The sequence below is a fragment of the Lepidothrix coronata genome, unplaced genomic scaffold, assembly GCF_001604755.1.
Source record: "Lepidothrix coronata isolate B3197 unplaced genomic scaffold, Lepidothrix_coronata-1.0 Scaffold5, whole genome shotgun sequence".
Taxonomy (NCBI): domain Eukaryota; kingdom Metazoa; phylum Chordata; class Aves; order Passeriformes; family Pipridae; genus Lepidothrix; species Lepidothrix coronata.
In genome coordinates this window covers 1921153-1946030 of record NW_016690185.1, presented here as the reverse complement: position 1 = coordinate 1946030, position 24878 = coordinate 1921153, and the positions used below count along the sequence as shown (strand labels likewise).

Sequence of the window (24878 nt, the reverse complement as noted above, 5' to 3'; positions counted from 1 at the left end):
TTTGGTGAATTTTTAAAATTTAAATACTTTCAAGTCCTTTCCCCACTTCATAGCATTTCAAAGGCTGATAAGTTTTAAATACCAAAAGTGGTATCTGCGAGCCAAGATGCAGAAGTGTTATATTCGGGGGTTCTGATACAACTTCTTCCTTAAGCAAGATAGAGAAAAATCTTTTTAATAAAAGAAGAAAGAAAAACAAACCAACCGAAATCCCCAGGTCTAAGCCAATCCAGTTTTGGGACCTACACCTCATGAAGAGCTCTCTCAGGAGACTACAGTATCTTTACCAGGAATGATGGACAGAAGAGGCCTGCTGAGGGGCATAGCTTTATAGAGGTGACAAGCCTCCAAGCCTGTCAGCACAATAGCTGTTACCACTGTACAGTTCTTGCTTTGCTGACTGACTTGGAGGTAAAAGAAAATAAAAGCCTCCAAAGTCAACTACCAAAATCATTTCACTGTTTATCCGAGTAGGATCAGACACACATGAAGCAAAGACAAATAACACTGCATTTCTAGAAGAGAGAACACAGAATCCATACACACATATCCACGCCAACTTTAATATCTAATCACATGAAATGCAAAACTAGAAAAATCTTCAAGTACTCCTATTAATATTCCTGAATAAACCATTTAATCTGCAAGAGTCCATGCTATACTTGCAGTCTGAACTTTAGGCAACCAACTAACTGCAATTCAGTGCACAGCACAGTGAAATCTATGCATGGGATGAACTCCTCACTGTGATGAAGTCAGACATACCATCCCATTACCAGCTCTGGCCAAGTCAAAGTGTTTATAAAACACACTACAAAATTCCTCTAGACAATTAAAACCAAGCAATTAGACCAGCTTTTAATTACTTGCTTTTAAGGCCATACTCAGGTCATAATTACTTCCACTTTGTTTCTGTAGGATACTGAAGAAATATTGTGCTGAAGAACATATGAAGAAAAGTGCCAATAAGTGCAGTAACCAAATCACCCAAAGTAGCAAATAATTTTCCTTATGAACTTAGGAAAAAAGGATTTGAGAAAGAATTTGCCATGGAAGTTTTCAAGCTCCAAAAGCTTTCTTAGTGAATGTATTAACTTAGTTTTAAGGCATTTAAAAAATCTGGATCTTGAAATTATAGAAATATGCCTACAGACCAATTAACATAGAACATGGCAGGTTGTGAGGAAAGGTTTTCAAGTCATGCCCAGAAAGATGGCATTACATTTACTCTTTATAAAACAAAAATCTCCAACAACTGCATTACAGAATACTGCCTACAGTTGAGTTCCCTATTATTTCAACAAGGGAGCTCTTTCTTCAGTGTACAACAAGCTCAGTACATATTTTTTTCTTCAGAAGAACAAAACTTCTGCTACTGGAACAATTAGGTTGCAATGTTCCCATGCCAGAATCTTTTTGCCTTTCCTGCTCTTCCCCACAGAGTGACTAAATCCACCCACTTCACTATTTATTTCAGCCATCAACACAAAGCTCACAAAACAAGGGCAATCCAATCTTAAGGAAATAGCAGATTTGTGCAAGCAAGATCATCCTCCCACTCACCAGAGAGAAGACATTCCTTAGCAGACATGGTATTGTAAAGATTTTTCTTTAAGGAGCTCAGTAAATGCATGGGTCTGCTTATGAAGTACTGAACAGAGGCTCTCTCGGAGTGGCATATGGTGACAGCATTTTATGTCTAGCCTAAGCCTGAGTTCCCAGACTTTGGTCATTCCCACTGCTGCTACTGGCAATGATAGTAGCTGATCACAGACATGCTGAGGATTTAGCTGCCTGCTTGGGTAACATTCCAATACCACAGATTGGAGTCTCTTGTCTAAATTGAAAAAAAAAAAAAAAAGCTGGGAAGGAACTGATTAGTCACAGAGCTGTTGAACTAGCGTTTGTATTATGCAACAGCTTTGTATGTGTGAACACCAAAAGGAAATGAATACCTAAAGATATGGGAGTGATTATTTCAAAATGAAATTTCAAATCCTAGAGAAATCTTAAACGTCCAAAATTGAAAATCCTAGTACCCAGAACCTTGTGGAAAACATTTCAGATAGGAGAGATCTGTTTTCTCCCCAGGTCAAATGTTAAAAACTGGAAGTCATTTAAAATATTTTTTTCTTGGACAGACTCTCACCTTTCTGTCATCTATTGTATTCATACTGTGAGTATCACTGACTGCCAAAAACACCCAAATTACCAGAAAACCAGAAATGAATCTACACTAAACTAGTTATTTCAAACATGGGCGAAATATATATAATACTATGCACATCCAAGTTCAAAGCATTCAAAACCAGCACACATTAACTGTAACAAAGCGAACATTTCTTTAAAAGGTTAATTTAATGACTAATACACCCTTGGGGAAAGGAGAGAGAGCAGAGACCACTAATAGAGTGCAGCATGCCTCAGGCTGATACAGTTGTCTTATGTTTTCTTTGGGGAAGAGGAAATCTATGAAGTGTCTCAAGCATTAGTTATAACAGGGTTTTAATGCTCTTCCTCAGTTAGCTAGAACTCAGTACACTCCAGCGGTCTATGTGCTATGTATACCTTTAAAAATAAACTCTATTCTCAGTTTGCTCATCATATACTTGAAGTTAAAATTGAAAATTTTAAACTTACCATTCCCAGACTCTTAAACTCTTGTCATCAGATGTACTCACAAACCTTCTATTTTCATCCACAAACACAATGGTGTTGACAGCTCCCAAATGCCTATCGTATTCTTGCACAATCTCACCACTTCGAATATCCCACTGCAAGTAAAAGAGTCAGAATAAGAATTTGTTTTTTTACTAAATACCAGAACTTTTAAAGAAATAAATACTCAGTAATAAATACCTGCACAATTTTCTTATCTGACATTCCTGCAACAAAGAGATTTTGTTTATCTTCATCAGGATTGAACTTGACACAGTAAGGAACCTTCCTGTTTGTGAATCTTGAAATACATTGCCCTGCAACAGAAAGCCATTCATAGTGCATCACGTTGGAAGTTCTATGGGCTGATTGGTTGTTTGCAGATATTGATAAAAAATACTTTACTAACAGTAGAAAATACTTGGTTTAAAGTCCTTGAGAAGATTAGAGGGTAGAATTTGCTCTGCTCTTTGATTAGACCTTCTTTCCCATTTGTACGCATACGCCGGCATAAACATGTGCACATACAAACTGTTCTGTAAGTTTACTACAGCTTTTGAAACAATATGACTGCTCAGTAACCTGGATGTCACCAGGACATATCAAGAAGATGAAGACTGGTCAGGATATCACATGCTGACCACTGTCTTTGCAAAGCATCACCTTCTTAGGATCAGATGTCTTCTGAACAAGAGATGCAAACTCAGGCAAGAATTCCTCAAGAATAAGCTTAGAAAAAGCTGCAAAATAAAGCCCTGATCTCCCCTCATAGCTTCAGCCAAAAATAACCTGATTACATGTTATCTGTAACTTACAGGAGCTCATTTTAATCCAAAAGCTCAATCTAAATAACTGAGTTCAGACTCAAGACTGAAGAATCTGACTTACACCTTTTTGGCTATCATCTGTATAAGACTAGTGGCACTGCCAACCCAGAAAGCTAATGTCTTTTTCACACATGGGAACTTCCTGTCTTAGGAAGAGACTTCAGTTTAAAATAGTATTGAAAAAATCTCTCCTGTATTTTTTTAACTTCATAGAATCATAAAGTGGTTTGGGTTGGAGGGGACGTTAAAGATTATCTGGTTCCAACCCTGCTGCTATGGGCAGGGACACTTTAATTTAGGAAACTTAAGAAACTATTTGTAGCAGAATGTTACAGCGCATCTGGAAGGCAGTTGTGTGAAAGCATCACACCTACCCTCCAACTTTCTATACCAGCAGCCCAGTTTCCTAGTCTTATTCTTCCTATTCCTATTCTTATTCAGGAAGTGGAAGATAAAGTGAGAGAATTCTTCTAAATTAAGCATATTTAGGTCTAAAGAGTAATTTTATCCCTGTAGATGTAAACATGCAATTAAATGATCTATCAAAATGTTGTCTTTTTTTCTGAAAATTGTTCTAGCATTACAAATAACTATCAAACTTCTCAAATGAAAATGTGTATAAAACACAGGTATATAGTTCGTGTCAACTGCACCATTACAGACCACAACAAAACACGAAGGGGAAACAAGACTATTCACCCTGTCACGAAAGGCTGAACACTGAGCTACAAGACAATATGAAGGATATTTGGAAACAACCTGAATGATAATATATCTTTATATTCACTGTTAATTAAACATCGTGCCAAATAACAATGTTTACAAATACAAGCCTACCTGTTTCAGTGTCCCAGAGTTTAAGATAGCGGTCATATGCAGCACTAAGAAACTGAGTGCCTGCATTATTAAAACAGATGTCTCGAACAGCTTTACTGTGTCCTACAAAATAGAAAAAATATGATGATAAACTTTCATCCATTCATGTTTAGAACTAATTTGTTGGGAGGGGGGGATTTAAACAAAAACTCTAGTTAAATGCTCCAGTCTAACAATGCAAAGAAAACAAGAAAATCATTTATTGAAGTTCTTCATGACAACTAGTAAAGAATTCATGTGAAAAAAACCCCAAAAACTCCTAAAGAACAATGTGAATAAAACCCCAAAACCCCTCACACCTCTAAAGCACTGGAGAAATGAAGACATTGCACAGAACCAACCACTGTGTGTCATAAATTGATACATAAGCAGAATTTCAGGAGAAATTTAAAACACTGTAACAAACGTCAACATTTAATGAAAAATAGGAGAGACAAACCCTACAGAAGACATATTTAAAGGAGAAACATTTGTAATTAGAAAACAGGTTAAAATATGGGACATATTAGATCAGAAAATTAAAAATGCTTTCATCTGGTGGAAACCTTGCCACCCTCAGGCTCAATACCTTCATCTGACCACTACATCAGACTTGTAAATCTCTTTAATTAAAATACTGGCACAGTAACTTAAATATAGCAAAATAACAGGCGAATCTGGTTGATAATAAGGACCTTTAGAGAAAAAGAATTTGACTGTTCAGTAAGAGCAGTCTATTGAGAGAGAATCTTTTTTGAGCAATCATCTTTGCCACATTCCTGTCATCAGAAATATTAGGGGAGAAAAGACTTCTTTATTGTTACTCAACATATATTCACTCAGTGTTCTAGAAATGTTCCCATTTCAAAAAGAGAAGCAGCTGCTTTTGTTCTGCCTTCAAGGCTGCTAAGAAGTTTGTATTTCTCTCTCTCTCAACTATCTGCTTCAAAAAGCACCTGTTACATGAACAAAGACAGCACCTGAACCTAAAAAAAATTTCCCATGCTTTTGCACTAGAAACTCAGCACAGAGGAAACGACCTATTTAAGGTGGGATCATCAGAGCATGAGATGCCCTCACAGTATAAATACAAAAAGCTGCTGTTTCCAGCATGAAGATGGGGCAATTTAATTTCACGATTTTGCCTTTGGAAAGGATCTTGCAAAAACTATTGATGATTGTCATACACTAATGTTTTGTTTTAAAGGTTGTAAGATGTTACACATCAACATCGGACTGCTTGGAATAATGACAAGATTTTGTTAAAAACTTGCATCTTTTTCAATTCTTACTGCCAAGATCATTCCAAATACCATTTGCCTTGGATGTGTACGAGTCCTCTCTATGATAAATAATTAAGCTAATCTAAATCATATTCTTTTCTTTTAAATCAGTTTAAAAGAAAAACTATTACCAATAAACGTTCGTAGACATCTTCGATCACCATATACTTCCCACAGCTTGGAAAAAGAGATGGAGAGAAAATATATCAATTGTTAAACAATAATGATGCTGAAATTAAGTGCAAACATATATGGCAACATCTTTTAAGAAATTAATCACAAACATATGACATCTATTGATTAGTCACAACTATCTATCCAGAAATTCACAAGAATGCTCCCACCTTCCTATTAGCAAACCCCCCTTAAAATAACTAAAAATTCCATACAATATTCCAACTTTAAAGACTTAAGGTTTTGCTACTGAAAAATCCCAACAACATCAGCTTTCTAATACGGTAGATGCTGGACTAAAGTGAGATTAGTTCAAAAGCACAAATGCTTCAGTAAAACACTTCAGCAGAAACCTACTGTTAGTTATAAAACTAGGCTTCACAGAAAATGAATTAATATAACAACAAAGGCAATACCCTGAGGTACTCATGACCTTCTAAATACTATTACTAAATGATTAACACTGTTCTAACAGCCACAGCCTTATGTATTATTTCTATTTTTGTTCCAATGAAATTGTAATTTAAAAATCAAGTGAGAAAAATAAAAGTAACAAAGACAAAAGGTATTTGTTAGAAATACCAAATGTTTTTGTATCCTAAAATGCACTGTCTGTATTCAGAAAAATAACTCACCTTAATTTTGCAATCCATAGAGCAAGACAACAGTATATGCCCAGACAGAGGAAACAATCTAACTGCACTGACACCCTGTAAATAAGAACATAATTAAACAGATACTTCCTCAGTTCATTTGCTCTCTTTTCCAAGCAAAAAGCTAAAGCTTATCTTCATAAAATATACAGATACTGTATCCTGAAAAGAAAACCTATCCACATTCCATTTTAGAACAGTGATGCATTTTGAACAATTGTTATTGGCAACAAATTGATTCACTTTAACAGCTGTATATGTAGCCTCCTTCAATATTCACACCTTTACTGCGGTAAACACAGGAAATAAATACAAACTTAGGGTTCGGGTGGCTGTTTCTGTGTGACGAGCCTTTGTAAGTGGGGCAGGTGAGCAACTTTTCCACAAAAAAAGTTTTTTGCCCAGCTCAATTTCTTACATATACTATCAGTGGCTTCTACCTATTGAACTCAGATTCCCTGAGCACAGCATCTTCCCATCTGTCTGTATTTCAGGTACTCCTTTCAGAGGAAGTCTAAGGAACCCCCAAGTACTCATGGCTTGATGCCCCTCCTTTTCATTTCCTATCAATTACTTTATTCATATGCCATCCAGTTCCACCCTCCCACCCCTGACTGGAGTTGGGTACTTTATCCTCCCTATTACTGTCTACTTATATCCTCCAGGTTTTCTAAAATTGTCCACCTATCTTTCTTTTGCTTCTCTCATCGATTTCATTATTCATCTCGTTTGAAGGAAAAAGCTATTTTGTGCATCAGTCTGTTGTAATAGGATAATAGGCAGAGGAGTGACTAGAGCTTTGGGGAGGAGATGTTATTCTGGAAAGCCCTGATAGCTGCAGCTCTAAACTCACTGATGCTGCAATAAGTAAAGCAGATCTCAGATTTGTGACAACTAAAAAAGGGTAAAAGCTAAAAACATTTCCTGTGTCCTCCTTTCTTCTGGCTTTCAAGTATTACGGTGCTCTCTGCTGCAGTGCAGCATATTCCCCTCAAGCATACTAATACTGAAAATTAGTGACAAAAGAAGCAGCAAATTGAGTATAAGCTTTACAAACCTGATCAGTGAAACACTCTTTTAATACCAAAAGTATGTATACAGTTACAATCTCTTGCACAAGAAGAAACTGTGGATATTAAGTAGTATCAAAGAAAACTCTTAACAAGACACACATCTCAAAGGTAATAGCTGATGCATCATAATAAAAAAACCCATGTAATTTTTTTTAAGTTGGATACGAAATAGCCCTTAAGTACTTTTACTATTAAAAAACCACAAACCCCCCAAATTCTCATGAATCTCTAGATTTAGCTTTATTGTTATTCACATGGTAGTTCAGGAAATAACTCCAAACCCCACAGAACTCACTGGATAATACTCTTCCCCTTAAGGGAGAACCATTATGTTGACAGAAAAGCATATGCAGCTAGACAACTGCACTTGAGCAGCCAAACACCTTGTGTGAGCATGTAATGCATATGTAATGCAATTACATGCATAATGTGGTAAAGATGAAAAAACTCTTTCCTTCTACTGAAGCTTCAGTTTTATAGAAATTACTAGCTGCAGACACAAAATTAAGTGGGTTTTTATGATGTATGCTCACAGACATTCCTACCTTTGTATGTCCTGACCACACATGGATTTGTTTCTTTGGAAGATAGCACTTCTCAGGTGGCACTGTAGAACGAAGATTAACTCCAACATCTTGCGGGACATGAAGATAAGATCTCCCCTGATAGTCATACATTTCCTTAACTGAAAAGACAAACACAGAATTCTGACAATCCAAGAACCTATATTTTAAGAGGTTATAATCTTTGGAAGGCTGAACAACACACACAATCAAACTTTTTCTCAACACAGCCGCTCTGCTGTGAAGTGGAGAGAGAGGTGAGAGGCAGGGGTAAGAAAAACCCACTTCAGAGGATACGGACATGGAATCTTATTTGACATCAGTTAAGATCAAATTAAGTCACTTCAGCAAAGTCTGCTTGGAATCTGNTACACATCTTACTCATCATTAAATGGTATGAGAGTTCCCCCGACCAACAAGGGTTTGCTTACACTAACTCTACATAGATTAGAATGTGGAGCTCTAACCCTGGCATTTGTTTGCAACTCTCATACTGGCCAGCTCTGTGCTGTGTCAGTCATGACAACAGAATTGCAAATCAAGGAAAAAAAAGATTCATTTGGCCAGCATGAACCAATATTGGTCAGCAATAGCCAACAACTGCTCTTGAACTAGATTTAAGAAGTGATTGGACAGTCAGACATACAGGGATGGACTGTGCATGGAAATGGTTATTTCAGAGTAGACATGCTGCATAGCCATGACATTAAGTTGTGCACTGATTAAATTAATTTCTCAGTTTGGAATGTTGCTATGGCAGTTTCGGTTGTACAAGTGACCTCCTGCACAGTGTCCACGTTTACATTGTGTCGTGTTTATATTTACATTAGATGTCTACGAAATGGCATATTTCTGGAACGTTTGTGTGTGAGAAAATTAAAGTTTATATTGCAAGGTCTTTCACTGTGAAACTTCAGGTACGGAGCATGAGAAGTTGGATACAAGATAATTACTCTACAGGAAGCTCAATGGCTAAAATTTCATGTTTGTTATGCGCAACACTGTTCAGTAAATATTCTCACGATCTGCTACGATCTACTATGATCTATATAAACAGAATGAGTACTGATGTCAGCAATGCTGATCTCACAGCCACCACTTCTTCTTTAACACTCATAAGAAGGGATGCTCACAGCTTGTGCGTGTGAGCCTGGCTGTAGGAAAGGGTAAGCAAAGAGAGACTCTGTTTACCTAACTATCTGCACCAAGTAATATGAGGCAGGCCTGTTTTGTATGGAGCTGAAGTAACAGTTTCAAAAACTTACTTTATTTTACTTATTTACCAAACCATTTTCTTTGAAGGTACCACATACTATAGGTTTCCATAGGGTAATTAATTGACAGCAAGTACACTTACATTAACAATTGAGGAAGTATAAAGTCCAAGTGATTTTCTAAGTTGTGCATAAGCCATAACTCAAAGCACTATATGCTAATGAGAATACTGACACATAAAACTACAGTAATTTTGAAGCTGAAACTAAGCCAAACTCATAACTTCAATATGTTTGCTCTGTAAAATAGGAAAGGGATATATGCATCTAGTAACATTAAAAATAAATAAATAAAGCCAGAACCCTGAAAAACAACATATCCATGCTGCTCTTCACAGTATGAAGTGGAATTAGTCCAAGTTTATTTCTTTTCCTGTCCTTTATGCTTATGCCCGTGAGTGCTATTATCTCCAATACGGAAACATCAAGGTGCCTCAGCAAAACTGAGGCTGTCTGCCATCCTTACTAATTAACACAGCAGGCAAGAAAACACAGCAAGCTAGAAAATGAGAACAGGCAGGAAGATGCCATTACCATGTAATATAGTCTTCTCCTCTCCAGGTTTATCATCTTCTAGTTTTCCTCTCTTCTGCCTCTTAGCTGTTATTTCATCCAACTCCTTCTGCTCTTCCTGGAAAAAATAAAACATGATCTTTTTAAAAGACAGCATTCAGAATTACATAGCAAAATCTAGAACTATAGTGCTGTTTACTCACTGCTAGGAACACATTTATTTGCTAAATGAGATTAGAAATATTTCTAAGCATCAAGAAAGAGAATACCTTTATCAAAACAATAGCTTAAAAAGCTATGTACACTGAAAAGAATCATCATCTTTTTATTCACAGACTACAGTTAAATACTGACTGAACAAGAACTGTGTCTGTTGGTTGGAGGGTTCAGGGGAGGGTGTATTATTGGGGCTTTTTGTTTGGCTGGTTTTTTCTTTTTTAAAAAAGTTTTACTTTTTTTTTCAAGCTGCTTCTGTCTATAAACACCTTTTAATCAGACTCTACATACTACACACAGATACAACAAATATTATTTCCAATCAGTCTTACAAATAATAGAATGAAGAATATTTGGAATACCTTATGTAGACATATCACCTTAAATGTTCCTATCACCTGAAAGCATAGCATGGATTTTCTGCTTGGACAAACTACTAGTGCAGATGGATCTCTGTTAAAACCACTGCAATTTCGTACTAAAAATTTGTGCCTATTGTGTTAAAGCAGTACTTACTTCTGATGGTTTGGCTACTTCTTTTTCATCAACATACTTTGCCCATGGTCCCAGAAAACCATCAATATTAGATGCATCATTCTCCTTGAATTTCTTTCTTTTCTCAATTTTCCTCTGTCCTGTTTCGAACACTGTTAAACCTGAAGAAGGAAACAATACACTGCCTAACTGCTAACACAAAATACAACATCACAGGTCACACTATAGTAATTTTAAAAGAAAAAGCCACCACCATCTCTCCTTTCAATACGAACAGCAAAACGGAAAAACCATTTGAGCAAAAGGGGCCAAATCATTGCCCACTTTTCCAGCTGTGTACATCGCTAACTATGCACAGTAACAGAGGAACCACTTTAACTGTGTGTCATCGTTTGTTAGGATATTTAACCAGGCATGTACCCATTAATTTTTAACAATAAGTCTGCAGACTGTAAGAATACATCTGTTTTCCTATTTTCACTAGTGCAGTTTTTGACAGTAGAGTCCACAAGTGGCTTCTAATCACCCTCAATCCTCAGACTTTCAAAAAACCCCTACCCCAAAATGAAAATAAGACAAGTCTCCCCAAACCTCAACCAAAACTGTGCATTTTGATTTAGTAAAAATTCATAGAATCATAGAATGGTTTGGGTTGGAAGTGACCTTTAAAAGTCACCTAATTCAACCATCTTACAATGAGCAGGGACATCTTCAATTAGATCAGGTTGCTCATAGCCCCATCCAACCTGGCCTTGAATGTTTCCACAGATGGGGCATCCACCACCTCTCTGGGCAAACTGTTTCCCCACTTTCATTGCAAAAAATTTTCTTCCTTATAACTAGTCTGAATCTACCCTCTTTTAGCTTAAGATCATTACCCTTGTCCTGTTGCTGCAGGCCCTTTTAAAAAGTATGTCGCTATTGACAGTCACCTGACTCCAAACATTTTCCTGTTCTTTCATATAAACATCAGCTTTTCACAAATGTTGTGCTCTCAGAATTTCATTTGTCAAAGCCATTAAACAATTTAGATATGGCAGAAAGAGTAAACTTTAAGTCATTAATATATTTTAAGTTTTTCAAAAGGTTGTATATACAACTATGTGCAATTTTCAAACGATGTCTTTCTAGAGCAGCAGTAATACTCATTTAGTGCAAAAGAGACAAAAAGAGCTTGAGATAAACAAGGGGAAAATAGGCAATGTAAAAACTGAAGCAGTTATCATATGAAGGAATCATACATTAATCAAGAGTTTTCTTAAAATGAATTACTAAATTCCATTATGAAAAGGTTAATTTTTAATTTTTTTTATATGATTTAATCTTAGTAGTTTCTTTCTTTGGAAGGAAAGAGTGAAATAACCTTGGATATATTCTGAGGAAAAGGACATAGAAATAAAGAACCTTTGTATATATATGTGAATAGGATGTTTGAAAAAGATATGCAAGGGAAAGCATAACCATGAAGTTTACACAGCTACAGTTTTCCAAGTCAAACAAGTCACTTAAAATGTTAAAATATCTTGTATCAAAGTATTAATTACAAACCCCATGCTTCTGGTATCAATCTTCCCAGTGGCATGCCATGCCTTTACTCTTTGGCAACCTTCCAATGGTTTTTCTTTTCCAAATAACCCAAAGAGCTTAACTCCACTAAGCAGAGATAATATGCAGCTCCCAACAGGAGTGCTAAAGGTTGCAGACAGAGAGATCACTTTGCTCCTGAGTAGCACAGTTACGGTGATTAGCCCAACATACAGGTATCCTAATGCAAGACACATGACACCTTAGCCAGGACAGAATTTAGGAGGACCAAAAAGCTAATTCAAATATACAGATAAATTCTATTTGTGCAACTACACATTGCAAATCCTATTTGAAATTTGTCAAGACAGGCTGAAACGTTTGCTACTTCAAGAAAACAAAACACTCCAGTATCTCTCTATCCTCTTTCCATTGCAACACATCTTTCTTTATTGTATCTTTGGACATGGGTACATCTCCCATAATTCTTTCCTTTGCTAATACCTATTCCATTTCTTAGTAAAGAAGAAATGAAAACAGTGATCAGCTACAAGTAATTTATATGAGATTCTGGATTAATTACCTTGATTTTTTTCAGCTTCTTCTACAGAACCAATATACTTGGTAGCAACTTCAGGGTTATCTATGGAGGGATCTAATGCATAACCTAGAACAAGAGGAAAAAAAAATACTGTTATTTCAAGCTTTTCAGTTTAGTATGACTTTCATTACTCTGCCCCCCTGCAAATTTTTCCCCGTCGACTCTGAATGAGCTTGGTATGAGGAAGAATTGATACTTTGGAATCCCATTCATTTTTCACTTGGCCTGAGTATAAAGATTACTATGAAGTAGTACCTTGAAGCCCTTGAGTACATATTGCTATCAGAAAGCTTATATTTGCACAATATTGAGAAACAAATAAATATAATAGGCAATGGTTAAAATGAGATACAAAGTGAGGGTAGTCACAAGAAGCAAAGTCACAGAATCCTTCTGGTGGGAAGGGACCTCAGGAGGCCCCTGCAGGGCCCAACACCCTGCTCCAAGCAAGGTCATCACTGAATTCAGACCAGTTTGCTGTACAAACATTAGACTCTGAAGTGCCATAGCAACCTCTTGTTGTAACATGGCATAAGGAAAAGATAGCTCAAAATCTTGTGTTAGTGACATAAGATGTTAAACAGATTCTGCTTTAGTTCAGGGCACTGTTCCTTGGTTTGCAAAGCCAGTGAGTCACATGGAAACCAGCCTGTGGCTGCTGCACACAGACAGCCCTCCAGCTTCAGCAGCAGCCTCTGGCCCTGAAGCCCTCTGCCCTGCTCACCACCTCTGCAGGGTCAAATGGAGTGCTACTCATCTCTGGCAGTCCTGGCGATGGCAGCAGCTGGAAGGAAGAGGACAGAGATGGGGAAAAAATAAAAGCAAATGAAGTTTTCCAGGGCTTTGTGCGTATTCTGTCTCCACCAGCAAAAATTTAGTCCTCCTCCTGCCAGCGCTGTGAAAGCTTGTTCCTTCAACTTGAAAGCGGTTGCTTTACCTAATGTGGATGGTACTAGAAGCAGTAGTAATGCCCTTTAATTTTTAAAAGAATTAAGTATTCACATCTCCATTTCCTGATTACAGCTATTGAGTCTCAATAAAAAAAAGAATAAAACCAAAACCAACAAAAAACCCCAAAAAAACTCCAACCAAAACAAAATCTGCTGCATTTACACTTATAAATAATTTATAAAATGTATCAGCTTTCATATATATTCAGGATATTTACAATTTTTGAAACTGAGGTTGTCATTTTAATACACATCTTACATTTTTTCTCCATTTCTCCTGAAGTGGATAGCATGATCTTACGAGAATAAGATAGACAAACAAATTCATCTGGTTTCCAAGGAACAGGTGCATTGAACAGTTACTGACCACTATGGCTTTTTTTTTGGGAAAGACTGCACCCTGGTGGACGTAACACCAATTTTTATTAAATATTAAAGTGACAAAATGTCCCTTGAGGACCCAATGAGAATTTCTGTGTATCAGGGAGGGGGAAAAAAAGCAATAAAGATATTAAACCACTGGCAAACACAAAACCAATGAAATCCAACAGCATACAATCCAATTCCTGTATTTTTCTTGATTCATAGAGAGAATCAAGAACAGTGGAAGATTAGCCAGTCCACCCCAGAGACCAACAGCCCACAAAACCACTCGGGTGCATACAAAGCGACAACCTATCAATACCATCCCAATAGCCAAAGGAGATTGTCTCCCCAAACATTTCTCAGAAAGACTACTGTCCCAGAAGATGGCCCAGTTAATTTCTTTTTTAGATGCTGGGAAAAAAAAACATATTATGGAAATTAGTAGAAGAGCCATTCCAAGAACACAGCAGGTATTCCCATCCAAATGGAGCAATCTACCTGTTGACCAGCTCTTGAGTTTCAAACCTGGTAAGAGCCAGCCACAGAACACTATATGCCCAGATGTTCAATGAATATGATATAGGGAGAGAAATATATACCAATGCCCTCTCAGGAAGTATACATTCTCTCTTTGTTCTAGACTCTTATTAGGATTTATTTCTACGGGTAACCAAACTGAGCAGACACTGAAATTAGACTTTCACTAAGCCACTATTCCAATGAGTTCTCTTCCAAGCTATAAGGTTTCTATTAACAGTGGAGAGATATTACTTTGGATTTATGTCAAAATCAATACAGTGGTTTACTTGTCCTCCAACTGTATTGACACTGTCTCCGGGACTCTATTTGCTTGGTACTTGTAAAAGAGGGACAGTATTCCAATGAATAGGGCCCCTGGGCCAAGCACAGCTTCCCGTGGAAGCGGAGACTCCTTATAGCTGAGTTGAATTTGGTCCAGCATCATTCTCATAGAAAAGCTCTGAACAATTTCTACTTTCTAGTGAATGTGTGAAAGAGAATCTTTTCTTTCTGGCTGGGACTCCTGAACGCAGCTGCAAAAGACAGCTTGCTTTTATCCTGCTCAGCTGGTATCCCACATAATGTGCCCTGACTTCTATGTCTCCTTCAGTTTTATTTAGGAGGCAGTTATTTCATGCAACATTTTAGCAATGAAAGGTACAATTCCACCTACATCCATAATTTCAATGCACCTGAAATGGTTGGTTAAATAATCAGACTTTGATGTGCATTCCAGAAAGACAGCTAATTAAAGCATGTTTACACTGTACTGTGTAATGCAGCATACAGAGACCCAAGGTAGCTCAGGTGTGTGGAAAAATACAGCTGGACTAACCCACTCTGACTGCACTGGCACCTCTGCAGAATCGAAGTAATCAGAGAATAAAGTGCCTATAATTGTAAGAGGTAATAGTGACTGTAGGTGTTGCATGCAACATGAGTAGCTGGGGAAAAAAAAAAAATCAAAAAAATCACAGTGTTATTTCCAAGTCAGTCATCTTAAGCTCTTAAAATATCAGTGTTAGTGATGAAGTAATCCTGCTATAACCAAGTTACTGAGTACTCATAAAGAGCTTGGACAAAGGCTGTTTCTTATTAAAAAGGACATTAATGTCTTGTGAAGAAGAGATTTTAAAATACTAAATGCTGCATGAATGAAGCAGTCCACTTCTAGGATGATCACTGATGCTGAAATAGCTATGAAATGACTTTTCTAACATATTCATGAACAGTTGGTGCCCTGCATGTAAAAAATAATCTCTATTTCTGCTTCTGAAAATGTATATATGCTAATATAATTAAGGAGAGTATACTGACTTTTTTAAACTACGCTCAAAAGAGAATTTTGAAGAAAAGAGACTGCTTCTGCTGAGAGTACAGATACAGAAGAATAAACAAGTGCTTGTATTTTAGGACTCCCTAGTCTTTTCTGCCATGCTCCAAGGACTACATCATTGGGAAAATAATGCTAGTTAAGCTTTTGGCATTTTACATTATAATGGCTTGTGAAGAGGAATTTGTTTTTAGAGAAAGACAGCCTTCTCCTAATGGCAGAAATTAAACTAAGTTACATCAATGGAATCAAAATGGGGTAGATTACCTATGACTGCAGACACAAAACTAGTTACCAATTTAAAAAAGTCAGGACTCCCTCAGACCAATTATTAATGGCTTTCCATTAAACTGGGAGAGGATCTTATACGGAATCTTATACAGGATATAAAATGGCCTACCTGGACTATTTTACTCAATATTTCTATGGATTATGCCATTGGCATACTCCCTTGAGGTAGCTGTAGAAAGCAATGAGGTCTTCCCCGCAGCCCAGGTCTCCTTTTCTCCAGGCTACACAAACCCAGCTCCCTCAGCCACTGCAGATCTTAACCATAATGTGGAAAACATCTTCAGTGCCTGTGTCAGTTTTACTTCCTCAAACTCCTGGAATGAAGGGAACCTTACTGAGATGGGTAAGTCTCATCTACACTAAAAAGCTACTGGTACTGAGAAGGTTCAGAGAGTGCTTTTTGATAAAATATTTGAGGATAGCAAATACTTCAAGAAAAATAAGCAATTTGCAATGATACACAATCTTTAGAAAACAATATCATCAAGGAAAAGGTAGCACACAAATCTGAAACCTCAGATAATAGGGATAGTAATAAGCACAGAATCCTATTTAAACTGAGGGCAGGGAAATGGAAAACCCAAGCATGCATGCAAAATGGCAGAAGCTAAAAACAATACATAGTAAAATTGGAAAATCTTGTTTTAAAATAATAAACTAACATAATTGGTAGGACAGTACTGACATAATTGGATAGAATATATGCTTTACCGGGTGGAAGGAATACAGAAATAAGATGGTCACACCAGAGGGGAAAAACATACTATATACCACAGAAGGCTTAAAGACAAATCAGATTAACAAGTTAATAGTGTTAACAAGCATTAAAGGATCCTTTGGATTGAAATTCCAGGTTTAAGTAGTGGTGGGTACAGTTGATAGGACTCTGTTTCTAACCATTCAGACAGAAGATGCAATAACCATGAAATGCTAACAGAGACTAAACAACAGGTGCCAGGGAAAGAAGTACAGCAATAATGACATATTTTAGTCACCTCCTTGTAGCAGCCTGTGCAAATCTCACACCAAGATATGATGAAAACAGCGTTTTTACGCAATGTACTTGTACCATGAAGCAGTCATGTTAGAGATTCATGTGAAAAAAAGCCAACTGAGCAGTGCAGGAAACTTGATTTTAAGACAGTCTTTCTAAGGATACACATTTTGACAATGACCATAATGGGGTATAAAAATCAACACTGTTGACTAAGCAAAGAAAGCCATAAAAACCTTTACAACAGTGATCTCTATCTCAAAACAGGAGGGCTATATTAAGAAAAGAAGGTTTTAAAAAGGAACAGAAAGTGAGTACCAAAGGGTAAAGCCTTTTTCAAATGCAGGGGCACTTCGAAAACACCATGTAGGTGAAAAAGAACTAGTGCCTGCCAGCTATTAAAAGACAATTTCAAAGCAACCAGAAGGAAGTGAGCCCAGTTGAATAGTACATAAAGAGAAACTATCAGAAATAAGAAACTATTCTTCAAAGAGCTGAAGTTGCATCCAGATGTGGCAAATACAAAAGACCAACCAGAAGACAAAATAAACACTACAGTAAGGCAGCCTCCTCCCAAAAGTGAGGGTCAAATCACAAAAGGTATAAAAACTAACACCTATCCTTTGTCAAAACCTGCAGGGGCAGAAACCATACCAGACAGCACGCAGGTCAACAGATGATCAAGGAATGAAAAGAGAGCATGAGTGAGGATTTTTTTTAAACACATGTTCAATATGGAGGAGCTTGGGTAGGCTCCTGTGCCAGAACTTTTCTTTATGGGTAACATGATATAGTATCTATCTCAAAGTGAGGACATTAAAGAATCAAGTAAGTGGTAACAAAACACCAGGACGAGATGGCAGTCACCCAAGAGATCTAAACTCAAACACAGTGCAAAGACTCTCACCTAACATCACCTGAAATGACAGAAAAAGAATGTATCGATACAATGCCATCTTTCAAAAGAGATATGGGGATTACAGGTAGACATTTGTATATTTAAAAGATTGAAGGAGAAGAAACTATAGTAAAGAAGATGAGTATGCACTTGGGTGAGTATTATATATTGCAGCAGAGAAGACATAGTTTTCTGTACAGGTAAATTACAATGACAAAACCTCCAGAATATTTCTGAGGTGACAACCCTGTGAATGAGCAAAGTTTGGATGATGTTGGACACCTTTACGATACCAAGTTAGACTGATCAGAGGGTGCCTTGAAGACATTTAAAAAGTCCATATGTCTTTATATGGTCAGTTGATGAAAAGTTATTAAAACACTGGCAAAAATAAATGGTTGGTTTGCACAGCACAGGAAAGTTGCTGACAGATTCATGCTCTCGACCATGATCTTCAACATATTGATAAATGATCTGGAAGAAAGTAGCAAGTAGCTTTGAGCAAGTTATTGAAAGTTCTAGAGAAAAATGCAATGTTAAGAATTCTCAGCAAATGAAAAGGAAAAGCCTCTCCCTTTATTAAGCCACAGAACAAATACACAGTGAGACTAACATGTAAACTTTGTGCACAGCTTTGCTCTTCATCTTGAGGAACAATACAGTGGAACTAGCAGAGAAATGGAAGAGAAACAAGGATAGCCATAGGCATGAAAAGTCTGGAAAGGAGGAAAAAGAAGATTGATCAGACCTTTTCAGGTGAAAAAACTCAAACAGACTGAGAAGTAGTTATGGCCAAGATCTATAAAATAAGGAATGACACAGAAATGGGAAATAAGAAATGACTGCTCGTTTTGTCTTCCAGTACAAGAGGCTAGGGGATATCAAGTCAAACAAGAAAGCTGTTAAGTTGGACAAGTTTCAAAATAGAGATATGTCCTTATACAAGGTGCTGGTAAGATGCAGAGCTGCCTGCAAGAGATTACTACATACAAAGAAGAATTATATGGGTTCAAGAAGGAGCTTAACAAGTGTGTCAAAAAGAAAAAACAAACAAACACAATGAACTCACTGCAAATTAATAAATATATAAGCATTGCCTTTAGTTGAGAGACTGAGTATTGAAAAAAAAGTATTTGGATGTATCACTATTGGCTTGCTTCTTCTACACCTCATTAGGGATCCATTCCTGCCTATCTATCTAATAGAATAAAGGGCTGGAAGGACCGTCAGTCAATGGCAGCATGGATGTTCTCAGCTATCCAAGCATCATAAGGAAAATGTACTTTTAACAGTAAATATTTACTGTAAAAGAAGTAGATAAGAAAGACTAGTTCCCAAAAAATACTTGTTGGGGTTTTCTGGTGGTTAATAAATAGTTTCTCACTGAATATGTACTAAGTTTTAGGTTGACATATAATATAAAGCTGTCTTTTTTTGGTGAAAGACACTCAGGCAGTTGAGCTGTTTTGGATACATGATCTCATTTACCACCCCTTGTCCTTCGTTTATAGTCAATGTTTATTTACATGCCAGCTATTGCAGATTTGAGATCTCCTGCCTTAGTGCAATGGTACTAAACAGAGTAACAGAGGTTAGAGGTTTCAGGATCTGCAGGTTTTAAAAGAGAGGTTTATTCTCTGTTCTTGCAGTATGTTATGACTTAGCCATTAAAAACATTTATGGCTTAGATTTATGCCTATCAATTATAATTGCGTTTTTACACTTCGTGTTTTCTGAGAAGATAATAATTACATCTTTCCAAATGGAAAAAGAGAATATTGCATTTTCTAATAGATAACTTTTTGACAACTTAAAGGAGTGCTGTTTTGAACAGACCTACTGAGCCAGAATATCATGCTCATTTACTGCATCTTCTAGCTTGAACTTCAGCTTCTCAGTGCTTGTTCTTGCCATTTAAATTGCCTGTATCTCAGCCTTTTCATAGTTCCATTTTCACTGTACCCAGATCATTATCTATTGAACATTTCTAGAAAGCCGAATATGATAGCTGCACAGTTGCCAATGTTACAAGTCTTAAAAATACACTTTTATACTCACTTGTAATACAGCTTTCAAGGCAGTTGCTACACAGTGATTATATAAACCAGTAGCAGGAGTTTTGAGTAGACTTGCCAGTTCTACCTTCCCCCAAACTAAACTTCACAAACAAAAAAACCCCCAAACCAAACACTATATGCCTACAGACTCCTTTATTCCAGTATCTATTTTACACACAAAAATGCCCAACCCACACAATGCTACATTTAATTTCACAGAACAAAATCTAATCTGTCTATTCGGATCCTGAAGAGGCTCCTATCTGTCAAGTTCTAACATCAAAATTACAGTCAAGTTAAGTTAAAATTATGCTATGGAACTAGATATCCATTTCTTAATATTGGCATTTTGCTTATATTCCACATCCTAACAACACAAGGAAAAGTACCTAATAGCTAAAACGATATAAAAGAAAAACACTGTCATAAATATATTTCAGTTTTTAACTTTCACAAGAAAATCTCTAATAAAAGTCAAACACAAAGAAAACTTGAGGATGTGATAATCTCTAATTTTGGGCAACTTTTTTCACTGCATTACCTAGCTCCCATAGATGTTAGCAATAAAATCCCAATCTCATCCATCAGAGGACACAGTAAGTGAATTCATACATGCATAAAGCCCTAATGAATTTAAGGGGACTCATGTTTAGGGAGGTGATTTTTGAGGCAAGAGTTTCCAAGGAGTAGTATTTTGAATGTAAATATGAACAAAGATGCAAATATGTTGTGCAAAAAGTTAAGTGTTGTGATATTTTAAGTTTACACAGGAAGCATCAGAACTTGCCTAATAAACTGAATTTGAAGAATATAAAGTGATACTTCAACTGAGCAAGAACTTGCAATCAGGCTTAAAACAGAAATGAAAGCTTACAATGAAACACAAGAAAAATTAACCACTGTTACATACAAACACATGGCAGTTCTGTTCTTTCAAACATGTCCAAAAGGATGCTTAGAATCCCTAGTCTTTTGACATTTTTCCTATTTAAAAAAAAAATCAATTTTTCTTCAATTCCTAAAAAGTTTGTTTGAATCTCAAGCTTCTCGAAGAAGGAGATCATACACTGGATTACAGTTTCAAAGAGAATTAAAAAATGAGTTTGCCCAAATAAATACTATTATCTCCAGTCATATGGATTCTCATTCAAAGACCTTTTCCCATTTTACTAAGTCTGATAAAAAGCAATTTACAGAAGTTTCAGTCCTATTAACTGTTCTATCGAGAACAACTTAATTTGTTCAACATGGGCATAAGAAAGATAGAGGTGAATTTCACTGTTAAAGACTTACCATAGGTTGCAAATGTTCTTCTTTGTTGTTCAAACATGAAATCATTGATGTGAGCTGGTTCTGCATATCCAGAAAGCATATTTCTAGGTGCGGCCATTTGTTGAGTCCTAAATGGGTTTTCTGGTCCAAACTACATCAAAAAATATTAAAACAAAGTATAGCAGAATGAGTAATTTCTTATTTTTGTGTATGTAGGTTTTCAGAAAAAAAAACCCACAGGGAAAAAAAAAAGATTTGTCTTTCAAAAATTGTAATGCAAAATCACTTCAACTTTGTATTTGGTTACAACTACTGAATAAGTTTCTTAGTCTGTTATTTTACACAGTAATCACACAGTTGCTTTGAATAGTTAGTTTCGTGTTTGAACTTTCTGCCTGTATTACAGAAGACAAATATCAACTACTTGACTTGCTGATACTTGACAGTATCAACACATACAGTCATTCAGTATGTGACCAGTAGAAGCATTCAGAAGACAAAACCACAGTGTACTGTCCCTTCTAAGGGGAGGAGATCGAAAAAAATGTATCAGGTCCTACTAAACTCATGTGATTAATACAGAAATTACACTGCTAACAATATTTTTCTGCATTTAAAAAGCAATTAAGGACTTGCTGTATTATTCCAGGAAAACAACTAATGAAACCCTTCCTTTCTTTTCTTTTTGCAAGATGACAAATGCCAGTCTTCCTGGTTATCATGGCTAGGAAGAGAACAGTGACTACAAATAAACGCAGTACACTGAGACTAATATCACACTAACTTTAACTGTAACCCCTATGCTTGTCAGCCATACTAAACACCTGACACTCCCACAATAGGTTTCCCTCACTAAAACATTTACACACAGCAGCACTTTTATATCAGTACTTTTGCTCACACACACCATGGCTTTGATACATCGCAAAATGCAAGCTTGCTATGAAAAGGCCAATTTATGTGGTTCCACAAAATGTTTTCTAAACATAAAGCATAACTAATATAGAAATCTGAGATTGCTGCAGCATTTGTCTACCTAGAATACTAACTCCTGGTCTTACAGAAGACAAACTGTACAAAGAAGTTAAATACTGGAAATAGTTAAATGCTCGAACAGCTATTTTTATCTTTCCGATAGCCTGTCAGTTATAATAAAATGGAAAGTGGTTCACATGGCACCAAGTAGTCTAAATTCAGCCTAAAATAGTTTTTCGCTATACACATTTAGAACAGCTCAAGTTACTAATATTCTTAATACTGATGTGAATAATTAAACTGAAAGTGCTTTGATTTTAATTTTAAATCCTCTTCTTAAAAGCGTTATATCTGCAATAACGTTATATCTTAAAAGCGTTATAACTGTTCATTTTGCTCGAATGACCACAATGAGTAAATACCAAAAATGTGAAAATAGTCAGAGACCACTTTAATGCAGTTCGTGTTTTGCTCAACATCTTTATAATGCTATTTTACCAGCTTAATTTTTAATTTCCATAGCTATAATTCTGATAAAGATTTTAGGAATCTTCTTAGAAGAGCTTTATACAGAACATTAAAATTCAAGCATTAAAAATACCAACACAGCTGTGTAGAATCTGTTTTTTTAATTTGTCAAAACTAGATCCCAAAAAGCAGTGAGCATCCAAAGAAGTTGTCTTATAGGAAATTCACATGAAATTTATAGAACCTCTGCCCTCTAAGCCAAAGGCATTTCCGCTCTAAAGATCAATACTGCTCCTTACCTCAGGTGCAAACATAGTTTCATAAGTGGGATTGTATTGAACTTCCTTGATAGCAGGATCAAGGTGGACTCCTGTTTCCACATCTTCCTGAAATAAAACAGACATATTAATAAACCATTTTTCACATGTAGACTTTTAAATACACGACATTAACTTCTTTCAGTCCAAATTAGGGCTGTGGTTCAAGGTGACACTTTTAGCATTATGAAAGGAAAAGAGTACCTTGGTCAAAGTTTCTATTTTTAAAACATATTGACTGCAAAACCAGTGTCAGTCCATCACTGAGAAATTCATCTAAAACATGTGCAGAATTTTGCATGTGAATTACTGCTTTTTTTTTAAAGACTTCATGCACACAGTGTAAAAAGAGCAGCAAGATTAGAGAGCAGAGCTTTTTTTTTTTGAAGATGTTTGAAAACCAGCCTTGTAAAGACGAATCAATTAAAATGGTCACCAATACAATATAAAGGTATGAAAGAGAGTTCTACAAAAGGTAGAAGGCAGAAGTCACAAGTAAATGTTCTGAAAGACAGTTGTGAAAAAAATGTTACCCATCAGCACAAACATTAAGTATAACAATGATTTTCAAAGAATCTAACAGTTCCTTACCTCTAAGTTTTTAACCTAAAGGAATAAATGCAATTCAACTTTAGTACTTAAACATATTTCCAAGTCCATTGTGACAAAAATTTAACTTGATAGATGAAGGGACAAGAAAGAAGGACTAACCAAAAAAATTACTTAAAGCAACTCAAGGGGAAAAACTCAGAAGGGCACATGCAGCTGAAACAGAAGACAGAGAAGTTGGTAAAGAAAAATACTGATAAGGTAGTAGCGCTCGAAAAGACCTGGTTTCACAAAACTCTACGAAGGCTCACTTACATTGGTTCTAAATTGACAGTACCTCCCCCCTATCAAGAGTTCAGTTAATGAAGGAGAACATTATTTTTCAGAATTATTACTTGCTTCCTGTACCTTTATTCTAGTATAATAGTAATTCAAAAGGACTCAGAGGTATATTGATAACATCCCTAGTAATTATACTGAAAAAACTACCTTAAGCATCAGTGTTTAATCAGTGCTTACCTACAACAGGATCCAAAAGCATTTGTGACTCATGGAAAGAAGTGGCACAACAGAGGATCAAATTTTAGCAGTCACTTCATTAACAGAAAATTACCTCAGAGAAACTCAGTCTTGCTTTGTATTACAGTATCTTGAAAGAGCAAAGTGGCACATTCTTTACTTGTTTATTATTGTTAGCTATTCTCTGACATGCTGTGGCTAGAAGCTTTTTTTCTCCCCAGTTCAATAGCAGGTCAATTACAAATTTGCTCATGCATGCAAGACTCTATAACAGATTTTAAAACCTGGTTTTCTAGAATGCTGAAAAGAAAATCAGTACCTAAAGATCTTTGGCTTGTTATCTCAATATATTTGATTAATACTGCTCAAAAAAAAGGGAAAAAAAAGGATATTAAAGGAAAAAAAAAGGCATGACATCAGCAATCCTGTCAATTGTTTTTCTGCTAAGGCCACTGTCTTAGTAGAATTAAGTCCAACCACAAAGCTTTACTCTCACCATGTATCAATTATTTTACCAAGCAGGTACAGCCATTGCACTGATCTTGCTTGAACCCTTAGCACTGCCAGTTCTTGGCCTGACCCCTTTTTTCTCATCACACAACCTTTTAAATTCACTGGGCTTGGATGACAATGGGTACCAGTACATTCAGAGCCCTGACTG

General features: G+C 36.3%; 1 protein-coding gene across 1 annotated transcript in view; it reads right to left on the bottom strand.

Annotated features, from left to right (window-relative positions):
- Window positions 1-24878, bottom strand: part of CDC40 (cell division cycle 40) — a 38582-nt gene that overhangs the window by 5613 nt on the left and 8091 nt on the right. The window contains exons 2-12 of the mRNA XM_017830315.1: window positions 23132-23218; window positions 21411-21540; window positions 12692-12775; window positions 10606-10745; window positions 9895-9991; window positions 8069-8208; window positions 6433-6507; window positions 5755-5800; window positions 4323-4424; window positions 2860-2975; window positions 2641-2774 (exon numbers count right to left, since the gene is read on the bottom strand). Of these exons, the coding sequence (XP_017685804.1) occupies window positions 2641-2774; window positions 2860-2975; window positions 4323-4424; window positions 5755-5800; window positions 6433-6507; window positions 8069-8208; window positions 9895-9991; window positions 10606-10745; window positions 12692-12775; window positions 21411-21540; window positions 23132-23218 (1151 nt within the window). The remainder of the gene's footprint in view (window positions 1-2640; window positions 2775-2859; window positions 2976-4322; window positions 4425-5754; window positions 5801-6432; window positions 6508-8068; window positions 8209-9894; window positions 9992-10605; window positions 10746-12691; window positions 12776-21410; window positions 21541-23131; window positions 23219-24878) is intronic.